This window comes from Carlito syrichta, unplaced genomic scaffold (genome assembly GCF_000164805.1).
Source record: "Carlito syrichta isolate Samal-C Ts95f unplaced genomic scaffold, Tarsius_syrichta-2.0.1 Scaffold305805, whole genome shotgun sequence".
NCBI lineage: Eukaryota > Metazoa > Chordata > Mammalia > Primates > Tarsiidae > Carlito > Carlito syrichta.
In genome coordinates this window covers 206,602-227,604 of record NW_007249901.1, presented here as the reverse complement: position 1 = coordinate 227,604, position 21,003 = coordinate 206,602, and the positions used below count along the sequence as shown (strand labels likewise).

Genomic DNA, 21,003 nt, shown 5'->3' with positions numbered 1-21,003 from the left:
AGTGTCCTTATCAGAAACTTCCGGGGCACTTGGGATATGTTGAGCCCCACTTCATAGAGTACCTCTGCACCTAGGAACCAACAGGATCAGATAGTTAATTGATAAGATTTATTATTATATCTGGGTTTAAGGTTTTTTTAATTTCCCAAATAAAGATTAGTCTCACTGAATGTATGTTTGAATAGATATGGACGTATATGTGAATATATGAGTGTCCACATAGCTACTTAAAGGGACAGCTGTATGTAACAGAGTAGTAATCAAGTGAAAGAAAGTGGCCATGTGATTGGTATGAATGTAAATGAGGGCTAGGAGAAGCAGGATAAGATTCAGAATAGAAACAAAATGTTTGATCCCTGCAGTTCAACAGTGAGACATGAACATGGCCAAAATTAGGAAGTAGGTTAGTAAAAATGGCATGCACAATAGCTGCTTTTGAGTGTTTGTAATTCATTTTAGTTGTGTCCTTACAAGGAAAGAGGAGGAGAACATGAGGAAACGCTGCTTGTTGATCTGACATTCTCTGTCCTGCAGCAATGATGGATTTTGGGTGGGGAAGTCCTCCTTGCGGAGCTGGCGCCAGCTGGCTCTTGAGCAACTAGATGAGCAAGACGGTGATGGAGACCAAAGCAATGGAAAAATGAACGGCAACACCTTGAACAAAGGTAATGTTCTAAGCCTGGGTAGAGCATCGTGAAGTTCTACCACAAGACTACACATTCGTTTTTAGTAAAATTGGTTTGATGCCTTCCATGTAGTTTTTGTTTTTGTTTTTTTAGTTAGGGTCTCACTCTGTCGCCCAGGCTGGAGTAGAGTGGCACACTCACAGCCAGCACAGCCTCAACTTTTCTGGTCTCAGGCGATCCTGCTGCCTCAGCCTTCCAAGTAGCTGGAATTACAGGCATGTGCCACCATGCCCAGCTAATATTTTGACTTATTGTAGAGAGGAGGCCTCACCATGTTGCCCAGGCTGGTCTCGAACCCCTGGCTTAGGCAGTCCTCTCACCTCAGCCTCCCAAAGTGTTGGGATTACAGGAGTCTCACTCTGTCGCCCAGGCTGGAGTGCAGTGGCATGCTCACGGCCACCCCAGTGTCGACCTGCTGGGCTCTGGCGATCCTTCCGCCTCTGCCTTCCAAGTAGCCGGAACTACAGGCACGTGCTACCACACCCGGCTAATTTTTTTTTATTTATTGTAGAGATGAGGTCTCGCCAAGTTGCCTGGACTGGTCTCGAACCCACAGGTTCAGGCAATCCACTCCCCTTGGCCTCCCAAAGTGCTGGGATTATAGGCTGAGCCACCGAACCCGGCCCATCCATGTAATTTTAAAGACAACTTTTATTAAACTGAAAGCTCTCAGAAATAGCTTAGAGCAAATAAAAGATTTTAAAGCTATTGAAGTTTAGCAAAGACTCAACAACTCACATGTGAATTTTCTTTATAACCTACCAAGCTCTGTCTAGCTAATCACATGCTAACTGAAGATGAATTCTGTTCTAGGCTAAAAGTTTAAAGAAAGGTAAGTCGGGCTGGGCACAGTGGCTCACGCCCATAATCGCAACACTTTGGGAGGCCGAGGTGAGAGTATTGCCAGATCCCTTGAGTTCAAGACCAGCCTGGGCAACTTGGCGAGACCTCATCTCTACAGTAAATCAAAAACTTAGTCGGGCATGGTGGCACGCGCCTGTAGTTCCAGCTACCTGGAAAGCTGAGGTGGAAGGATCACCTGAACCCAGCTTGTTGAGGCTGCAGTGGCCGGGAGCGTGCCACTGCCCTCCAGCCTGGGTGACAGAGTAAGACTCCAACTCAAAAAAAAAAAAAAAAGAAAGAAAGGTAAGTCTACCGTCAACTACATAGTATATTGCAAGCACATGCATTTTGGCTTTAGACTATCTGCCACACTTACAGAATGCCTCTGTCAAGTAAATGATCTTGTACTTCTGCATTTTTTCATTAAGGAGGGGAGGAAGCTTTTGAATAGCTTGTTGCTTATAAATTCTTCTGAGTTTCCTGAGTTATGTGAAGTTGTGCTTTCAAATAGGAAATTATGTTGTTATAAATTTAATTTTATAATCAGTGCTTTATAAGATGTCAAGGGAAATGAAGGCATTGGAATTATTTTTAGATTTGAAATGGAGACTAGTGGCTTGATCAGATTTTTTTTCCTTTTTTTTTTCTTTGAGTTGGAGTCTTACTCTGTCGCCCAGACTGGAGTGCAATGACACGCTTCTGGCCACTGTAGCCTCACCCTGCTGTGCTCCGGCGATCCTACCGCCTCAGCTTTCCAAGTAGCCAGAACTATAGGCACGCGCTACCATGCCTGGCTAATTTTTTTTTTTTTTTGAGTTGGAGTCTCACTCTGTCACCCAGACTGGAGTGCAGTAGCCACTCCCGGCCACGGCAGCCTTGACCTACTGGACTCCGGCGATCCTTCCGCCTCAGCCTTCCGAGTAGCCAGAATTACAGGCGTGCACAACCACGCCCGGCTGATTTTTGATTTATTGTAGGGATGAGATTTTGCCAAGTTGCCCAGGCAGGTCTCGAACCTGCGGGCTCAGGCAATCCACTCACCTAGCCTCCCAAAGGCACGGGATTACAGGCTGAGCCACCGAGCCCGGCTCTAATTTTTGATTTATTGTAGAGACGCAGTCTCGCCAAGTTTCCCGGGTGGGTCTCGAACCAGCAGACTCAGGCAATCCACTCACCTAGGCCTCCTAAAGTACTGGGATTACAGGCTGAGCCGCTGAGCCTGACCTTGATCAGATTTTCTCATTCAAAGATTAGTTAGCCACAGGCAGTGATCATAAGCAATTATTTTACTTAATTTTTTAAATTTTTGAGTGTTAATATTCTTTTAAAATATTAATACATACATATATTTATTTACTGCTCATTTGAGCTCCTTTATATGTCAATGTCCCTTCATTTTAGTAAAGTTGGACACCATGACAGAAAGTGCCTTGATACTGTCCAATCTGAGAAGTATTTTTTACATTACTTTCAGGGTAATATGCTTCTCTACTTTACATTACTTTCAGGGTAATATGCTTCTCATTACTTTCAGGGTAATATGCTTCTCTATTCAAATTTTTATTCCCTATTCAAATTTTTAAAGACTTGAAACAACATAAATGTAACAAACTAGAACTTCAGAGTCCTTCCAGCAGAAATAATCCCTGTAAATAGTGACTTTTTATAGGTGAATTATTGTAGACATAATTGTGCATCTTCCCTGTCAAAATATACAGCTCTTTTTATTTAGTGGCTGCATTTCATTGTGTGGATATATTTATATAGCTGTTTCTATTTCAATTTTTTTGTTTAAAATTTTTTTTCTTTCTTTTTTTAACTTCATGACAGATTATTGATTTTTTACAATTAACATAAAGCAAAGATACAGTGAGCATCTTTTTTTGTCCTTTACCTACCTTTTTGGTGTGATTTTCAAATTATTTCTGAAAAAAATTCGTAGAAGTTGTTGAATCAGAAAAGTATGCACACTTATTATTGCCACATACTGTTACATTTCTTCTAGTATGCATGTTAGGGGGCTCATTTTTGCATGCTTTTGTCAACATAAAGGACACATCAGTCACATCGATTTTTATCAGTCTGCTATAGGAAAATGACTTAGTGTTGAAGCTTGTTTTTCAGATTATCATTGAGGCTAACCATCTTCTCATGTATAAGAAGCTATCTGTATTTGTGTGTGTGACAGAGAGAAGACAGAATTGTTTGGTTATGGCCTTCCTTTGCTCATTTCTATACTTGACTTTTTTTTTTTCTCTTTGAGTTGGAGTCACTCCATCGCCCAGGTTAGAGTGCAGTGGCACACTAACGGGCACCCCAGCATTGACCCGCTGGGCTCAGGCAATCCTTCCACCTCAACCTTCCAAGTAGCCGAACTACAGGCAAACTTTTTTTAATGATTAGTAAATATTCTTTGTATACATTAAGAGTGTTAAAATGTGTTAGGTACTTAACCTGGAAAACCCACAAACTATACTAATCTCCTGATCCTTAAGATTTCTTTATTTGATCAGGCTTCCAGTATACAGAACTACAAATTGACAGTGACACCGTGAGGACAAGTAAGAAAAGCAGATATTGGAAGAGAAACATTAATAGGAAAAGCAAAGGTCTTGTGATACCAGTTCTCCCTTATCCACAGTTTTGCTTTCCATAGTTTCAGTTACCTACAGTGAATAAAGAGCTGGGCATGGTGGCTCACACCTATAATCCCAGCACTTTGGGAGGCCGAGGTGAGAGGATTGCCTGAGCTCACAGGCTTGAGACCAGCCTGGACAACTTGGTGAGACTTCATCTCTACAATAAATCAAAAAATTAGCCAGACATGGTAGCACGTACCTGTAGTTCCAGCTACTTGGAAGTCTGAGGTGGAAGGATCACCTGAGCCCAACAGGTCGAGGCTGTGGTGGTTGTGAGCATGCCACCGCACTCCAGCCTAGACGACAGAGTGAGATTCCAACTCAAAAAAAGAAAAAGAAAATAATAAAAAGAAACTTCCAGAAATAAACAATCCATAAGTTTAAATTGCATGCTGTTCTGAGTAGCATGATGAAGTCCTGTGCTGTCCTGCCTTTGTCTAGCATATCCACACCATATTCTTACTGTCCGATGGCTCTTAGTAGTCCTCTTAGTTCTCAGATTGGCTGGCACAGTGCTTGTGTTCAAGTTATCCTTATTTTTCTTGATAATAGCTTTGAAGTGCAAGAAGAATGATGCTGGCAACTTGGTTATATAAGTGAAAAGGTGAAAGCTCTTAGTATGGAAAAAAAAAAGATCATATGCTAAGGTTGCTGAGGTCCGTGGTGAGAACAAATGCTCTGGCTGAGAAATTGTGAAGAAAAAACAAAATTTGTGCTGGCTTTGCTGTCATACCTCTAATTGCAAAAGTTCTGGCCACAGTGTATGGCAAATGCTTCGTTAAGATGGGAAAGACTTTAGATTTGTGGTTGGAAGACATCAGCAGAAGTGTGTTCTGTTTAATGGCCGTTGTTCAGTACTCTCAGAGGTTTCAGGCATCCACTAGGGGGCTTGAAATGTATCCTCCCAGATGGAGGGGACTACTGTATATGTTTGATGTTAAAGTTTAATTACTTATTTCATTTGCCTTTGAAGCTATCTGTCTGTTCAACCCCTAAAAGAGTAGGTAGGAGAAAATGACATGATATGACATGTAGATGATTAGCTTGGCTTATGACACAGTATTCTCAATACCTTGACTAGAATTAATAGAAGGATATGTAAATTATTTTTCAAATTGAGAAAGGCACACTTTCTTGCATAACCTAAACCTTTAAAAAGTTAACTGTCATTGAGAGTTTTTTCCTTTTAAGGGAAAGAAATATAACACTTCTCAGCAGAACTCTGTAGGAATCACTTGGGTCTAATTTTCAGAATGTGTTCAAGTTATCTTTGTTCAAAATTGTAGAGAACAGTTTATCTGCTACTTTGAACTTTTAATGCAACAACCAGTACAGTTATTATCTGTATTTCTTTTGATTAGATGAATCAAAGGAAGAAAGAAAAGAAGAAGAGGAGGAATTAAATTTTAATGAAGACATTCTGTGTCCACATGGTAAGCCAGAAGCATAAATTTGTTTTTCTGTCTTTTTGCCCTTTTAAACTGTTAGCTTCTACTGCCTGGCTTTCTTGCTAATGTTTCCCTCATCTTTTCTTCTCACCTTTCAAAAAATTTTTTTTAAAAAGCCTATCCTGGCCAGGCATGGTAGCTCACACCTGTAATTCTAGCACTTTGGGAGGCAAGAGGATTGCTTGAGCCTAAGAGTTTGAGACCAGCCTAGGCAACGTAGGAAGAATCTCATCTCTTCAAGTAATTAGTGAGGTGTGGTGGCACATACCTGTAGTCCCAGCTACTTGGGAGGCTGAGGCAGAAAGGTCACGTGAGTCCTGGAGTTTGAGGCTACAGTAAGCTGTGATCGAGCTATGCTACTGCACTCCAGTCTGGGCAACAGAGTGAGACTTCAACTCAAAAAAATAAAAATCCGGAGAAAAATGGACCCAGAGAAGCTGGGATGTCAGTGATTAGTACTATTAATCCATGTTTGTGCATTTGTTGTTGTGCACTGATGTATTTCTAATACTCAGATGATGTTTCACACTTAAATCTCACACACACTAGCACCTATATATATGTATTTTATTCAGAGTCTCACTCTGTTCCCCAGGCTGGAGTGCAGTAGCACACTGACAACCACCACAGCCTCGACCTACTGGACTCAGGTGATCCTTCCACCTCAACCTTCTAAGTAGCTGGAACCACAGGCATCCACCACCACGCCCTAGTAATTTTTTGATTTATTGTAGAGATGAGGTCTCACCAAGTTGTCTAGGCTAGTCTCGAACCTGTGGACTCAGGCAATCTTCTCACCTCGGCTGGCCAGCAACTATATTTTTTAATTAACTTATTTGTTTTTAATTTTTGAAAAATTCTGTTGCCCTGACTGGAGTGCAGTGACTGGATCATAGCTCACTGTAGCCTTGAACTCCTGGATGAAAGCATGTGTGCACATCTGTATTATTGTTTCCTTCGTTCTCTCTCCTTTCTGAACCAGATGAGGTTATAGCACACACACACATAGGAAGAACCCTTTCTTTAAAAAAAAAAAAAGAAGCTGACCGGGCATGGAGGCTCACACTTGCTATCCTAGCACTTGGGGAGTCCAAGGCAGGTGGATTTGCTTGAGCCCAGGAATTCAATACCATCCTAGGCAACACAGGAAGTTTCTCTCTCTTTCTCTCTCTCTCTCTCTCTCTCTCTCTCTCTCAAAGGTAACCATTTGCCTATTATAATTGTCTTATAGTTCTTTCTAGATCGTAGAAATCTACCTTAATCTTTTTTATGACTGCAATGTATTTCACCATAAGGATATACTAAATTAGGGTTTTGTAATTCAATTAACTTTTTTCTTTTTAAAAAATGACCTAATTATGTCTGAGGATGGGCATGTTGGAGTAAGTTTTCTTAGCCTCTGGAAATTTAAATTAACAACCTATTCAGAAAGAAAGTAAATTTTACATTGGGCCTTTCTGTGGTAATAAGTTTATTAAAGCAAAATAATCTTTTATTGGGATTATTCAAGCTCAATAAGAGGCGAGGGGTAGAAGTTAAGAAGATGCATTTTGAAGTGTTACAAAGTATGGGGTTTGATGAGAGAGACCTGGTTTCCTGTCTAAACTTCGTTATACACCAACTGTGGTGACTCTGGGTCTATGTGTCTCTCTAAGTTTTTTCCTTATATATTATGTATTTAGAAAGCCACTGGCTTTCTTACTCTAATAAATCCGTAGGTTCCTTGCTAATGAGCACAGAAGCCAATGTATGACTTCGGAAACTTACAGATGGTTCTCTGCATGATGACCAACATAGGTAGATCAGTGCAGTTCACTGATTTATCACCTGGAAACAGCTGAGACAGTAGAAAATGTAACCATAAGTAGAACCAGGGGAGATAGGCCCTGGAAGGGTGGTGGTGACTAGTGTTATTCTTGCTTTCTTCTGGAATTTTTTTTTTTTTTTTTTGAGTTGGAGTCTCACTCCATCACCCAGACTGGAGTGCAGTGGCATGCTCACAGGCACCCCAGCGTTGATCTGTTGGGCTCAGGTGATCCTTCTGCCTCAGCCTTCCAAGTAGCCAGAACTCCAGGCCCACGCTACCATGCCTGGCTAATTTTTTGATTTATTGTAGAGATGAGGTCTCTCCAAGTTGCCCAGGCTGTTCTTGACCTTCAGGGATTTTTAAAAATCCAAGGTGATCTTCAAAACAGGTTGCAAATAGCAAACAAGTTGGAACTTGAGTGGAGATGGTGCTCATAGTGAACAGTAGATTGCCTTATTACTCAACTTTGAGTTGATAGCTTAAGACAGTAGACCTGTGTGGGTTGGAGACAACCTTGACAACTCATTTTAATGCAGAATGACTTCAAGAACAATCAGTTGAGAGTTGATAGAGTCTACAGGAAATTGTGACCTTTGAGTGTACGAATAGGTGAAATGCTGTTGAGCAACCCCTGCCATGGTGCCGAGACCCCTGGACCCGTGGAAGCCCTCCCTTCTTAGCAGGGAGAAAGATGGAAGATGCAGATTCTAGCCTTGTACCTTTTGTTTTTGTCTCCTGACTTTTCAACCAGACATAGATTAAGGTCATAAAATTGAGCTTGGTGGCTAGCTCCTTTAGAATTAAAATGAGGCTGGGCGTGGTGGCTCATGCCTATAATCCCAGCACCAATTTGGGATGCTGAGGTGAGAGAATTAATTACCTGAGCCCACGAGTTTGAGACCAGCCTGGGCAACTTGGCGAAACCTCATCTCTACAATAAATCAAAAAATTAGCCGGGCATAGTGGTGTGTGCCTGTATTTCCAGCTACTAGGAAGACTGAGGCAGAAGGATCGTCTGAGCCCAGCAGGTTGAGGCTGCAGTGACTGTGAGCGTGCCATTGTATTCCACCCTGGGTGACAGAGTGAGACTCTGACTCAAAAAAAAAAAGAACTACAATGAAATTAAAAATTTAGAGATTTTTGAAAACAAGGACAGAGAGAGAAATACAGCACCTTAGCAAGGAAGGAAAAGCACACCTATAGATTTTTATTAATTTTAATAAGTAGATGGAAGACTGAGGCAGAAGGATCGCCTGAACCCAGCAGGTCAACACTGTGGTGGCCGTGAGTGTGCTGCTGCACTCCAGCCTAGGCAACAGAGTGAGACTCCAACCTCCCTCCCCAAAAAGAAATAGGAAATAGATACTGACTTCTTTTCAGCTTTTTTTTCTCCACTTTTTTTTTTTTTTTTAACTCAGGCGAGTTATGCATATCTGAAAATGAAAGAAGGCTTGTTTCTAAAGAGGCTTGGAGCAAGCTGCAGCAGTACTTTCCAAAGGCTCCTGAGTTTCCAAGTTACAAAGAGTGCTGTTCACAGTGCAAGGTACCGAACCCTCCTGACATCTGGGAAATAGCATCCACCTTCCTGGTTGACTTCCCAGGGGAATTAACACTGCATTGATGATGGGGGTGTGGGGAGGAGGCAAGTCATGTGCTGTCAGCAGGAGACAGTTACTGCTTCATTCTCTTTCAGATTTTGGAAAGAGAAGGGGAAGAAAATGAAGCCTTACATAAGATGATTGCAAACGAGCAAAAGACTTCTCTTCCGAATTTGTTCCAGGATAAAAACAGACCATGTCTCAGTAACTGGCCAGAGGTATAATGATTCCCACAAAGGAAAGAATTCATCTAAGGCTCTTGCCAGATTCCCGATGAGCTATTTCAGAACAGCCCAGAACTTCTCATATTCTCATTTGTTTAGTTATCTAATCAGGGGAATTTACTCCAGCCTGCTATTTCTTGGTGGATGACTATATTTTCATTTTATTTATAAAACTTGAATAAGGAAAACCACAATATATTTATCATAAAGAATCTGTGTTAAGAAGGCGGTGAAGGTGACGTTACTTTGTTGTGATTTTTATATTCTAGGATATGGATGTCCTATACATCGTGTCACAGTTCTTTGTAGAAGAGTGGCGGAAATTTGTGAGGTAGAAACCAAAAATGTTTTGTTTCCTTTTTGGTGGGTGGGGGAGTTGACTCTAGTATTTTTTAAGAATTTATGGCTTCTGCTTGTGGTGTCCTTCATGGTTACTTTGACTAGCACACTGGATATTTTCTTTTCTGTTCAGACAAATGAATAATCCTAAGGAACACATTTAATTACTATCCTTTTAAGATAGCTCTAATTTTTAAATGTCTTGAAAATCTTCTCTTCCATCTTGCAATGCTGAGGCCTAGTTCCCCTCCTGTCTCCCTGAGTAGGAAGCCTGCGAGGTGCAGTCCGGTGTCATCAGTTGGAAACAGTGCTCTCCTGTGTCCCCACGGGGGCCTCATGTTTACATTTGCTTCCATGACCAAAGAGGACTCTAAACTGTAAGTGTTTTCTCTTCATGTGACTTTCCTGTTTCTGATGATTATTAAAGTCTGTTGAGGAAATTTCTCATTTGACATCATCTATTTTAAGATTGTAGTTCTTTGCTGAATTGTGGAATTTTTTCCTTTTGTGTGCTCTACTAGAGCGAGCACTTGTCTTTTTAAAAAGAAAGAAAAATACAGAGCAACTGCTTCTCTGGAAAAGGCAAGAGGCTGCCTGTGACTGCTTTGTCTTTCTGCTCCTTCCTTGTCCCTTCTGGGAGGGACAGCCACGCTTCCCCTTCCTGAGTTGCTGGTTGCCAGCACCATGACCTCTTTTCCAGAATCCCATAATCAACATAGTCTTGGTTGTAGGTTTTCCTTCTGCAGCTGCCAGGCTTCAGAGGATACAGAAGGAAGATAGCAGGGTGGCACCAGAGCAGAGCCACTCTGCGGTTCCAGGGTCTTAGGACCAACATTGTATTGTATTTCACTCTTTTTTTTTGAGTTGGAATCTTACTCTGTCACCTCGGCTGGAGCGCCATGTCATGCTCAACCTGCTGGGTTCAGGTGATCCTTCCACCTTAGCCTTCCAAGTAGCTGGAACCACAGGCATGTGCCACTCCCAGCTAATTTTTTGACTTATTATAGAGGTGAGGTCTTGCCAAGTTGCCCAGGCTGGTCTCAAACCTGTGAACTCAGGCAGTCTTCTCACCTCAGCCTCCCAAAGTGCTGGGTTTATAGGCGTGAGCCACTGCGCCCAGCCATATTCCACTCTTTAAGCTCTTATCCAGGTGCTCATCTGTGAACTTCACGAACCCTGATGTTGCCATTTTATCTGCAAAATCATTTTTATATAACTATATTGAAGAAATGTAGAATGTCTCCGACATTGTCAGAAAACCAGGAAAAGGAAATTGAAACACCTAAATAAAAATTCCCTTGGGATTAAGCTAGAGTTTTGTTATTCATATTTCAATACTTCAACGTAATTTGAGGGAGCTCAGAGTTGTATCCTTTCCCTCCCTCCCTCCTCTCTTCTCCCTCTTCTCTCCCTCTTCTGGTCTTTCCATCTCTTCCCTACCTCACTTCCTTCCTTCTCTTTGTTGTTGTTATTGTAAATGCCAGACATTCAGGAAATTATCTGTAATAACAAAACAAATGTGTGCTACCAGTCTGCTTAAAAGTTAAACTCTTCAAATATTATTTCCCCTTAGTACTTGTCCTTTCTTCTATTCCTGCTTCTCTCTCTCTCTCCCTTCCTCTTGCAGTAACCACTCTCACAGATTTGAAGGTTATCAATCCCAGAAAGTATTCCTTTAAAAAAAAAAATGCATGCACATAATAATTTCTTGCCTATTTGAAACTTTTTATATAAATGGTATCTTACTGTATTTATCCTTCTGCAACCTACTTATTTTATTCAATTTATGTTCTTTTATTTTTGTTTGTTTGTTGTTTGAGATTCAGTGTCTCACCCTGTCACCCAGGCTGGAGTACAGTGACATGATCGCAGCTCACTGCAGCCTTGAACTCCAGAACTCAAGTAATCCTTCTGCACCAGCTTGCTGAGTAGCTGGGACTATAGGCATGTGCCACCATGCCTGGCTAATTTTTTTTTTTTTTTTTGCAGAGACAGGGGTTTCACTATGTTGCACAGGCTGCTCTCAAACACCTGGGCTCAAGAGGTTCTCCCACCTTGTTCTTCCAAAGTGCTGGGATTACAGGCATGAACCACTGCACCCAGTCTCAATTTATGTTTTTGAGATTTAACCATGTTGATTTCATATAACTCCAGTCTGTTTGGTTTCACAGCTGTTGTAATAGTTCTTTGAATGAAAAACTACTATTTCTTGTTATGATAATGTTTCTTTGTCCTTTATTTCCTTTGCATCAGATATTGTTATTGATGATTTTGGTTTAGGAGACTAATGGATGGTATTAGTTCTCTTAATTTCCATGTGTCTTAAGGCATGTCGTGTTTTTTTGCACAGTATAGCTCTCATATGGCCCAGTGAGTGGCAAATGATACAAAAGCTCTTTGTCGTGGATCATGTAATTAAAATCATGAGAATTGAATCGGAGGATGTAAACTCTTCAGAAACACAGTATATTTCTGATCCCAGTAAGTTCCATGTTGCTTTTGGTTTCTGTAATTATAAGTTGACCTTTTAAGAGGAAAGCGTACATCAATTTTGTCTTCTGTGCTTAAAATAAATGATCGTGTGGCAGTCCAGTCCTCCCAGGTGGGACTGATCATATTATCATTTCATTATTTGTATGTTTGTTTATTTACAGTAAATGGATGTCCTTGTTGTTATCATGTAATACGATGCAGTACATGTAATACAATGCAACAATTAATAGAAAATATTACCAAGAGCTTAATGAATATTCACTGGTACTTTGTTATGTTTTTAGACTTTTGGTTCTGTGACAGTAATTCCTCAGCCACTTCTGTTTCCCTTTTTTTTTAGAACTCTGTCCAGAATGTCGAGAAGGCTTGTTGTGTCAGCAGCAGAGGGACCTGCGTGAATATACTCAAGCCACCATCTATGTCCATAAAGTTGTGGATAATAAAAAGGTACTGGTCCCTCTTGTGGTCATGACTAGTAATATCAAGTTGTCTTTTTGACTTGCTGTTGTGTTTTCATTGAAAGACTGCCCAGGACTACATTTTGTTCCCTCAGAGCTGTTTGGCATCAGAATTGAAATTGGACAAGAATTATAAATGAAGTTATGTTATTATATGGGAGTTTGGCCTGTTATTAATTTGATATGTAGATGTGTAGCAAATGTCAGCTATGTGCTGGGAATGGTCTTGGGGCTGGAGCTACAGTATTGAAGAAAATAGACAGTTTATAAGTACCTAGCAAGGAAGATCTGGAATAAAATACATTTGTATGACGATTTCACATAGAAATGAGTGTTTTGAAGGATATTTAACAGAAGGAAGTGAGAAAGACTGATACAAGTAGAAATTACTGTGTTAGATGGGGAGCAGACAGGAAAGGCATTGGAGTACTTTTTACCTGAGCCCTCACTGTCAAACATCCAGTTCAGGAAGAGGACTCCAGGCAATGGGGACACAGATCAAAGGGATAAGCCTAATGCACCTAAGCATAAGAAAATCATTGTGCTTGGAATGGTGCTACTAGCACTTTTCTGTAGGGACTGGCATGTTCCGTATCTGTGCTGTGCATTGCTGTAGCCAGTATCCAAGTATGGAGCACTTGACATGGGTTTGACATGGGCTAGTGTGACTGAGGAACTGAACTTTTAGTGTTAATTCATTTAAATTTAAATAGCCACATGTGGCTAGTGGCTCCCACAGTGGCCAGTGCTGTTGTATAGGGAAGTTTATTCCTAGAAGGGATAATGATATGGGATAAGGGACTCTAGTCTCTCAGGTTTTGTACATCATACACACTAAGGATTTGGGATTCTATGGGTATAAGGCACTGGAAAGTTTCAAACAACATCATAGTATGATCTGATTTATGGTTTAAAAAAGTCATCCTGTTTATTGTGTTTAGAATTGCTGAGGGCATAACAGAAATAAGAAGGCCCAGTTGAGAGCCTCTTGCATCGATCTGCAGGGGTAGGTGAAATAGGCAGAACGGCTGTATTGAAACTTGCTATGAATTGGATTTCAGAGCATTTTTACTATTTTAGGGAAGGCTCTTGGGTAGAACCTGACCCAGATCTCTAGACATCTTATTAATTTGATTTCAGAGTTTTGGGGGATTAATGACAAAGTAGAATATATTTTATTTGATGCTGATTACAAATATATTTGTTGTGGAAAGGTAACTTACAATTTATGCTCTAAAGTTCCACTTTACAAGTTAAACTAAAGCCTCCATTTCCTTATTTGCTGGACAATGAAGTTTTTTGTTTTTTGTTTTGAGTTGGAGTCTCACTCTATCGCCCAAACTGGAGTGCAGTGGCATGCTCCTGGCCACCACAGCCTCGACCTGCTGGGCTGTGGCAATCCTTCCGCCTCAGCCTTCCAAGTAGCTGGAACTATAGGCGCGTGCTACCACGCCCGGATAATTTTTTGATTTATTGTAGGGATGAGGTCTCACCAAGTTGCCCAGGCAGGTCTCGAACCCATGAGCTCAGGCAATCCACTCACCTCAGCCTCCCAAAGCGTGGGATTACAGACTGAGTCACCAAGCCCAGCTTGGGAAGTGAAATATTAATGAGTATAAATGTTTCAGTTTCAGTTTCCCCCTAGAATTTTTTAAAATCATTTGTATCTTTTTATTCTTGGTCTCTGGTACAAAATAGTATCCAGTTTAATTGATGTTCCATTATGTTTAGTTTAATAGCAGTATTTCATAGTTCTGCAAAAGAGCACTTCCTCTATCTTTCATTTTCTTGGTTTTTAAAGAGCATTGTGACTCTTGCCTCCTGAGCAGTTTGAGAATTTGAAAAGGTTTGACAATCAGTATATACTTAGGAAGAGGTCAAGCACCTTCGATCTTCTGCAGAATAACATTATTGTACAAGGCTTACAATGATAACTGCTTTGTACATACCTCTTAAATTTATGATGGGCACATTAGATACCACAAGAGTCAGCCATAGAATAAAAAAACGAACATGTTAAAAGAGCATAGAAAAGTTCTTGACACATTCTCTGGTCTGTCATCTTGATGCATTCTCTGGTCTGTCATCCCACCATGATAAAGGTGTCCCTCCTCTTGGTAAAGGTGGCTTGTCACACCCCACATTCTCCATAGCATGCCTTCCTAGGGTCTGACCTACTTCTCTCTGTTGTCCTGGCGCATTCAGGTGATGAAGGATTCAGCTCCTGAGCTGAATGTGAGTAGTTCTGAAACAGAGGAAGACAAGGAAGAAGCTAAACCAGAGGGAGAGAAAGATCCAGATTTCAATCAAGTAAGTTTTGAAGCTGCTTTTTGTTTATTATACTTTGTTGTTCTGGAAGAGCAGCCACTCCAAGACCGTGGCATCTCTCTGCCCTGTGTGAGATGCTGGTTCTCAGCTCCCTTGTTTTTCCTTTCTCCTTCCTTTGTTTTGACAGCATGCTGCAGCTGTCCTGATTTCTCATGAAAAGCCATGGACCACATTATTCCGGAATTAGTGTATATCTTGCTCTTAAGAAAGAAGTATAATGATTAAATGTTTAGCTGGAAAAGAAAACTAAAACAAAACCTGTATCCTGGCTTGTTGCTTAATCATGGAATCTTTAAGTATAAAAAATTATTTAACTCAAATTTCCTCATTACAAACAAAATAAACAAAAACCTTAATAATGAGGTGTATACCAGAGATACTTGTGTCTCTAATTAAGGTGTCCATCCAGTGACCAGATTAGCTGATGCGGTGGTCTTTCATTTTCCATTGTAATGATTAAAATTCTTTTTTTTTTTTTTTTTTTTTTGAGTTGGAGTCTCACTCTGTCGCCCAGACTGGAGTGCAGTGGCCGCTCCTGGCCACCACAGCCTCGACCTGCTGGGCTCCGGCAATCCTTCCGCCTCAGCCTTCCAAGTAGCCAGAATTATAGGCGCGCGCTACCACGCCCGGCTAATTTTTTGATTTATTGTAGAGATGAGGTCTCGCCTGCCTAGGTGGGTCTCGAACCCGCGGGCTCAGGCAATCCACTCACCTCAGCCTCCCAAATAAAATTCTTTTATTAACTGTTTTCTGTTATGATTTTCTTCCCCTCTTAATTGGTTGCTTGAGTATATTCTTCCTTTTCATAGTAATACTGGAGAAAATTGTCTTACAAGGATAGGAAATAATGTGGCAGTGTGTTTGGTTGATATATAAAGTATAGATAAGTTTCAGCTTTCCCAAAAGTCAGACTACCACATTTCAGGATATTCTGTAGATGCTTTAAATTCATGGATTTTCTACTCAACTTAAAGATTTATTTTTAATTAATATGTCTACCCTTACTCCCTCCCTCTATTTCTTTTCCTTCCTTCTGTCTTTCTTCAGCTGTGTGCCATCAGACCTGGCTATTTTTTTTTCTTTCATTTTTTATTTTTTGTCGAGATGTAGTCCTGCTATGGTGCCGCGCCTTGGTGTCCCAAAGTGCTGGGATTACAGGCGTGAGCCACTGTTCCTGGCTTGCTTTCTTTCTTTACTGCCAAAATAGTTCTCTCAGAAAGAATGAAAGTGTTATAATTGCCACCTCTGTTACAGAGCAAAGGTAGATCTGGGCTTGTTGGCCTGTCTGTACACACTTATTTGGCTACTTCACTTAAACATTGATTAAGAAAGTCTGAAAAGCCCTCTTGACTTGAATCTTGGTCCTCCCAAGGTAAATGTGACTTGCAGTTTCCCAACTAGTGTAAAGGGATATACCAGCATTCGTTTTCCATGGCTTGTTGCAGCTCATAAAATGGTAACTTAAAAATACCTATGAAGGAGCAGGAACCGTACTGTTTTACTTACCACGCTGCTAACAGTGACCAGCCAGTCTCCTGTTAGAGTTGTTCTGCCAGATTTGTATTTCAGGTAGTCAACATTGGAGCCCCCTTTGCTTCATTGTTAACCGATTCTATACAGTTTATGGGAATGCAGGTATTACATTTCAAGGGGATATTTCCTATAAGTAGTGTTCTTTTTAAAATCTGTATACCTGTGTATGTATTGTGTTCTTTGGGATGTTTTTTGAGATTACTGAGTCAAATAATATCTCTTGATAGGATTTTGCGGACAGTTATGCTGCCCTCTATGCTGTTGTTAACTCTTTGTTTTAATGTCTCCATCTCCTCACATAAGCCATCTTTCAAGCCATACATGTACAAAGTAGAATATATTTTATTTGATACTGATTACCAAATAACATTTGTTTTAGAAGGGTAACTTACAAGTTATGCTCTAGAGTTCTGCTTTACAGGTTAAACTAAGGCCTTCATTTCCTTATTTGCTGAGAAAATGAAGTTTTTTATTTTTTGTTTTGTTTTGAGTTGAAGTCTCACTCTGTCACCCTGGCTGGAGTGCAGTGACACACTCATGGCCACCGCAGCCTTGACCTGCTGGGTTCAGGTGATCCTTCCACTTCAGCCCTCCAAATAACTAGAACTACAGGTACGTGCCACCACTCCTGGCTAATTTTTTAATTTTTTGTAGAGACGAGGTCTCATCAAGTTGCCCAGGCTGGTCTTGAATCCTTGGGCTCAGGCAGTCCTCTCGCCTTTGCCTCCCAAAGTGCTAGGATTACAGGCGTGAGCCACTGCACTCGATGAAAATGAAGTTTTAATGAGTACAAATGTCTCAGTTTTCCCCTAGAATTTTCTTAAATCATTTGTACTTGCATATGTTGATCTCTACTTTGCTTTTTTAGTTGATATTTCTAACGTGTGTGTGTGTATGTGTATTTGCATGCATGTATATGAATATGAATATACTCATCCTGATTCAGAACTCCATTCTCTTTCATCTGCTTGGCTGGCAGTACTATATTGTTCTAGTTACTATCACCTGGTAATATGGTTTAATAATCAGTTGGAGCCAGGTACAGTGGCTCACGCCTGAAATCCCAGCACTTTGGGAGGCCAAGGTAGGAGGATTGCTTGAGGCCAGGAGTTCAAGACCAGCCTGGGCAACATAGTGAGACTTTGTATCTACAACAAATTTTAAAAATTAGCCACATATGGTGGTGTGTGTCTATAGTCCTAGCTACTTGGGAGGCTGAGGCAGGATGATCCCTTGAGTTCAGAAGTTGAAGGCTGCAGTAAGTGATCATACCACTGCACTCCAACCTGATTGACAGAGCAAGACCCCATCTCTAAAAGTATAAGAATAAAAGTCAGTTGGGAATCTCCTCTTTTTTCTTTTTAATCTTTTATCACAAATATATTCTCTGTTCTCTGGTAAACTTTGTAAATTAGTTAAGCTTGATATGGTGTTCTTATTGTCCTTAGTTTCTGTTATTTCATGCTTTGCTCTCTAGCTTAAGAATTGTTTAGAAAATTCTACATTTTCAAGTGATTTGGGTTTTGAAAGGCTAGCTTTTAAAAAATGTCTAGTTTTATTCACTGTGGTCATAACCACAGCAATTTTTTTTGAAGTGGATGTGGAATGACTCGCCTTAGTTGTGGATGACAAGAGATTTCACATTTATAAATCTGATGGAGAATGCTGGGAACATTGCTCTTTATGCTGTAATTACTTTTTATATGTTATAATTTTCTTCTGTCTTCCTTCTCCTTGTTTGGATGTTATAATACTCTAGAGTGTTTTACATTTTGCTTTCTCACAAAAAATGTTTGGCTCACAAAAAAATCTCCAGTCTAATCTTCCTTCTTTGGAAAAGAGTAGGTAGTCTCTGAAAAAGGTCCAGGCTTTTCAGAATGCCACCCGCCTCATCACAGTATCTTAGTACATAGATAGCTTCTGTAATTGCTGCGATAAATCCCTGTCATAAAAAATGATGCATTTCTGCTTTTCCTTAATGGAGATGGACAAATCCCCTTTCCTCTTTTCTCTAAGCTAGATCAACCCAGGTCTGTTGACTTTATCTAAAAATTTAGGTTAATAATATACTCAGTATTGGGTATCACTTAGGTAATTGAAAGCCTTCTAAAACCAGTGGGCTGGTTTTTGTCAGTTAAGTTGGATTTAAATTCTACGGATTTAAAAAGAAATAATTCCAGGAAAAGCCTTTAGACCCATTTAAAATCAGAGTTATTAAAAATTATGTCTTACTTGATGCTCAGGTTTTGTTTTTTGGTTGTGTTTTGTACTTCTAAAGTAAAATTATATGTTGCGGTAGATATTTTTCCTAATTGTAGAATTTAGGTTCAATTTAGTCATTTCTTTCAACAATTGAGATTGAGAAAAATGTTTCAACTTTGATTTTCTTTCTTAATCCCTGTGTTCATTTAATCTCCTTCTTATGAATCTTGGACTCACCAGGTATCTATGTAGACTCAGAGCTAGAGGTGAACTTGCCTCTCGTGCCTGACCAGTGGTCAGCACCCTGAACAAATGCTTTTCTGTTTGTGTCCTGATCATTTTCTTTGTAAATCTGTGGAACCTCACTGGTAATGAATACGTGGCATCTGTGTCTGTAATGACCCCTAAACCGCTCTGCTTATGCATAGCTGACACTCAGTGACAACTACGGAAACCAGAGCCAGGGCCTCAGGGTTGCCTCATCCAGAGTTGATTAAGCCAGAGAAAACAATTTTCTTAAAAATCCTGCTTCTAGCCGGGCTCGGTGGCTCAGCCTGTAATCCCGCGCCTTTGGGAGGCTGAGGTGAGTGGATTACCTGAGCCCGCGGGTTCGAGACCCGCCTGGGCAGCGAGACCTCATCTCTACAATAAATCAAAAAATCAGCCGGGCGTGGTAGCGCATGCCTGTAATTCCAGCTACTTGGAAGGCTGAGGCGGAAGGATCGCCGGAGCCCAGCAGGCGAGGTTGTGGTGGCCGGGAGCGGCCACTGCACTCCAGTCTGGGCGACAGAGTAAGACTCCAACTCAAAAAAAAAAAAAAAAAAATCCTGCTTCTTTTATTCTCTGGCCTGGTTAGCAGAAGCATCTTGACTGTTCACCTCTTGATGAGGACTTTGCAGGAGCGCTGTAGAAGGACATTTGACCCTGACCTTTTTTTCCCTGAAGACTAGTGCAGTATGTATCATGCACGCGTATGTGCACCTGTACTTTTGTGGCACCTTTAGGTAAATTATGGTCATCATGACATTGCATCTTTAAATATTTAATCTGACATAGCTTAAAAGTAAAGATGTCCTATATAATACTAATAAATTAAAAAACAAACAGAAATCCCCTCATGTCATCTCTTGCCCATGCTCTGTTATGTCTTAAACAGTTTTTTCCCAAACCAGCATGTAATCAAAGTATGCATGGTTTTGTACCACTTTAGATGGTTATAATCTAGAACAATTATCCTGTCTCCCCACCCCCTTTCTCTCCTTGAGAGAAAGTGATTGTACTTGGACAGTGATTTCTTTCAGTTTGTCCTAGATTTTGGATTCTGATGATTGCCTCCTTATGTGATTCATTTTAATTTATTTATTCGTCCCCTGTATTCCAATTTCTGTAAATTGAACATTTGGATCTAGATTTTTTTAAGTAAAGCTCCATTTTTAAAGTTTCAGCATTTTATACTTAAAAGCAGTTTATTCTTAGCTCTCGTGTCTTTCTCAAAAAGAGAATTAAATGCTTAAAACTAATGTGGATCAAGGTTGTTAATGAACTAGCAGTTTACTATGTTTTCGGATTGTGTTTCTGATTTAACTTTCTGTGAGTTTAGATAAGTCTTGTACAAACGTGTACACTGCCTACGTGAAGTTAGAGATGTGCGTCATCCATCCTTCTCTTCTTTCAGTTAATGTGAGCCTGCAGAGAAACTTGGGCAGGTCTCTACCCATTGTTTACATTGAATTTCAAATGGATAAGGAGCCAACAAGTAACACTCTGGATGATTTTGGTGCTTTCTTCATTTCATTGTAGAGCAATGGGGGAGCAAAGCGGCAAAAGGTATCCCACCAGAATTACATTGCCTATCAGAAGCAGGTGATTCGCCGGAGTATGCGCCATAGAAAAGTTCGTGGTGAGAAAGCACTTCTCGTTTCTGCTAATCAGACGTTAAAAGAGTTGAAAATTCAGGTGAGGAAAACACAGCATTTGTTCAAGTTTACTCTGGACTTCAGAGGGCCTTCATGAAGTCCTGCCTTCCACCTATATTGATATATGTATCTGTGCTTTCTTTTATAAGACCTAAAAGTTTTCAGAATAACCAAGATTCTTTTTGTGAAGATGAAAGTGATTTTGATCTGGAAACTTGCACCTGCTCTGAATAGCTCTCCAGTAATGAGAAACATTGAGAGCCATGTAATTGTCACATATCGAGGTTGTTCCAGGATAGTTGTTCTCTTACTTTAGCGGGCTGTATGTTTTTCTTTGACCACTTAATAAATATTGAAGCCTGTTACCAGGATCTGCTGTGAGGTTTAAGAGGAGATAACAGGCAGCTTATTATTAGTGATTAGTGATTGCTTATTAACTAGGATAGGTCAGAAATTTTTTATCACCATATTTTTGGTAGCATATAAGTC

At 40.4% G+C, this 21,003-nt stretch overlaps 1 protein-coding gene across 8 annotated transcripts in view; it reads left to right on the top strand.

Moving 5' to 3' along the window:
- The window catches only part of USP48 (ubiquitin specific peptidase 48), a 103,110-nt gene that overhangs the window by 66,600 nt on the left and 15,507 nt on the right, over positions 1–21,003 (top strand). For 7 of the 8 annotated variants that reach the window (XM_021714836.1, XM_021714835.1, XM_021714838.1 and 4 more), the window contains 10 exons: positions 535–665; positions 5,530–5,601; positions 8,842–8,966; positions 9,117–9,239; positions 9,515–9,576; positions 9,851–9,961; positions 11,935–12,065; positions 12,418–12,524; positions 14,741–14,845; positions 20,399–20,554. In XM_021714836.1, coding sequence (XP_021570511.1) covers positions 535–665; positions 5,530–5,601; positions 8,842–8,966; positions 9,117–9,239; positions 9,515–9,576; positions 9,851–9,961; positions 11,935–12,065; positions 12,418–12,524; positions 14,741–14,845; positions 20,399–20,554 — 1,123 coding nt within the window. The remainder of the gene's footprint in view (positions 1–534; positions 666–5,529; positions 5,602–8,841; positions 8,967–9,116; positions 9,240–9,514; positions 9,577–9,850; positions 9,962–11,934; positions 12,066–12,417; positions 12,525–14,740; positions 14,846–20,398; positions 20,555–21,003) is intronic. The other variant, XM_021714839.1, reaches the window with a different exon arrangement.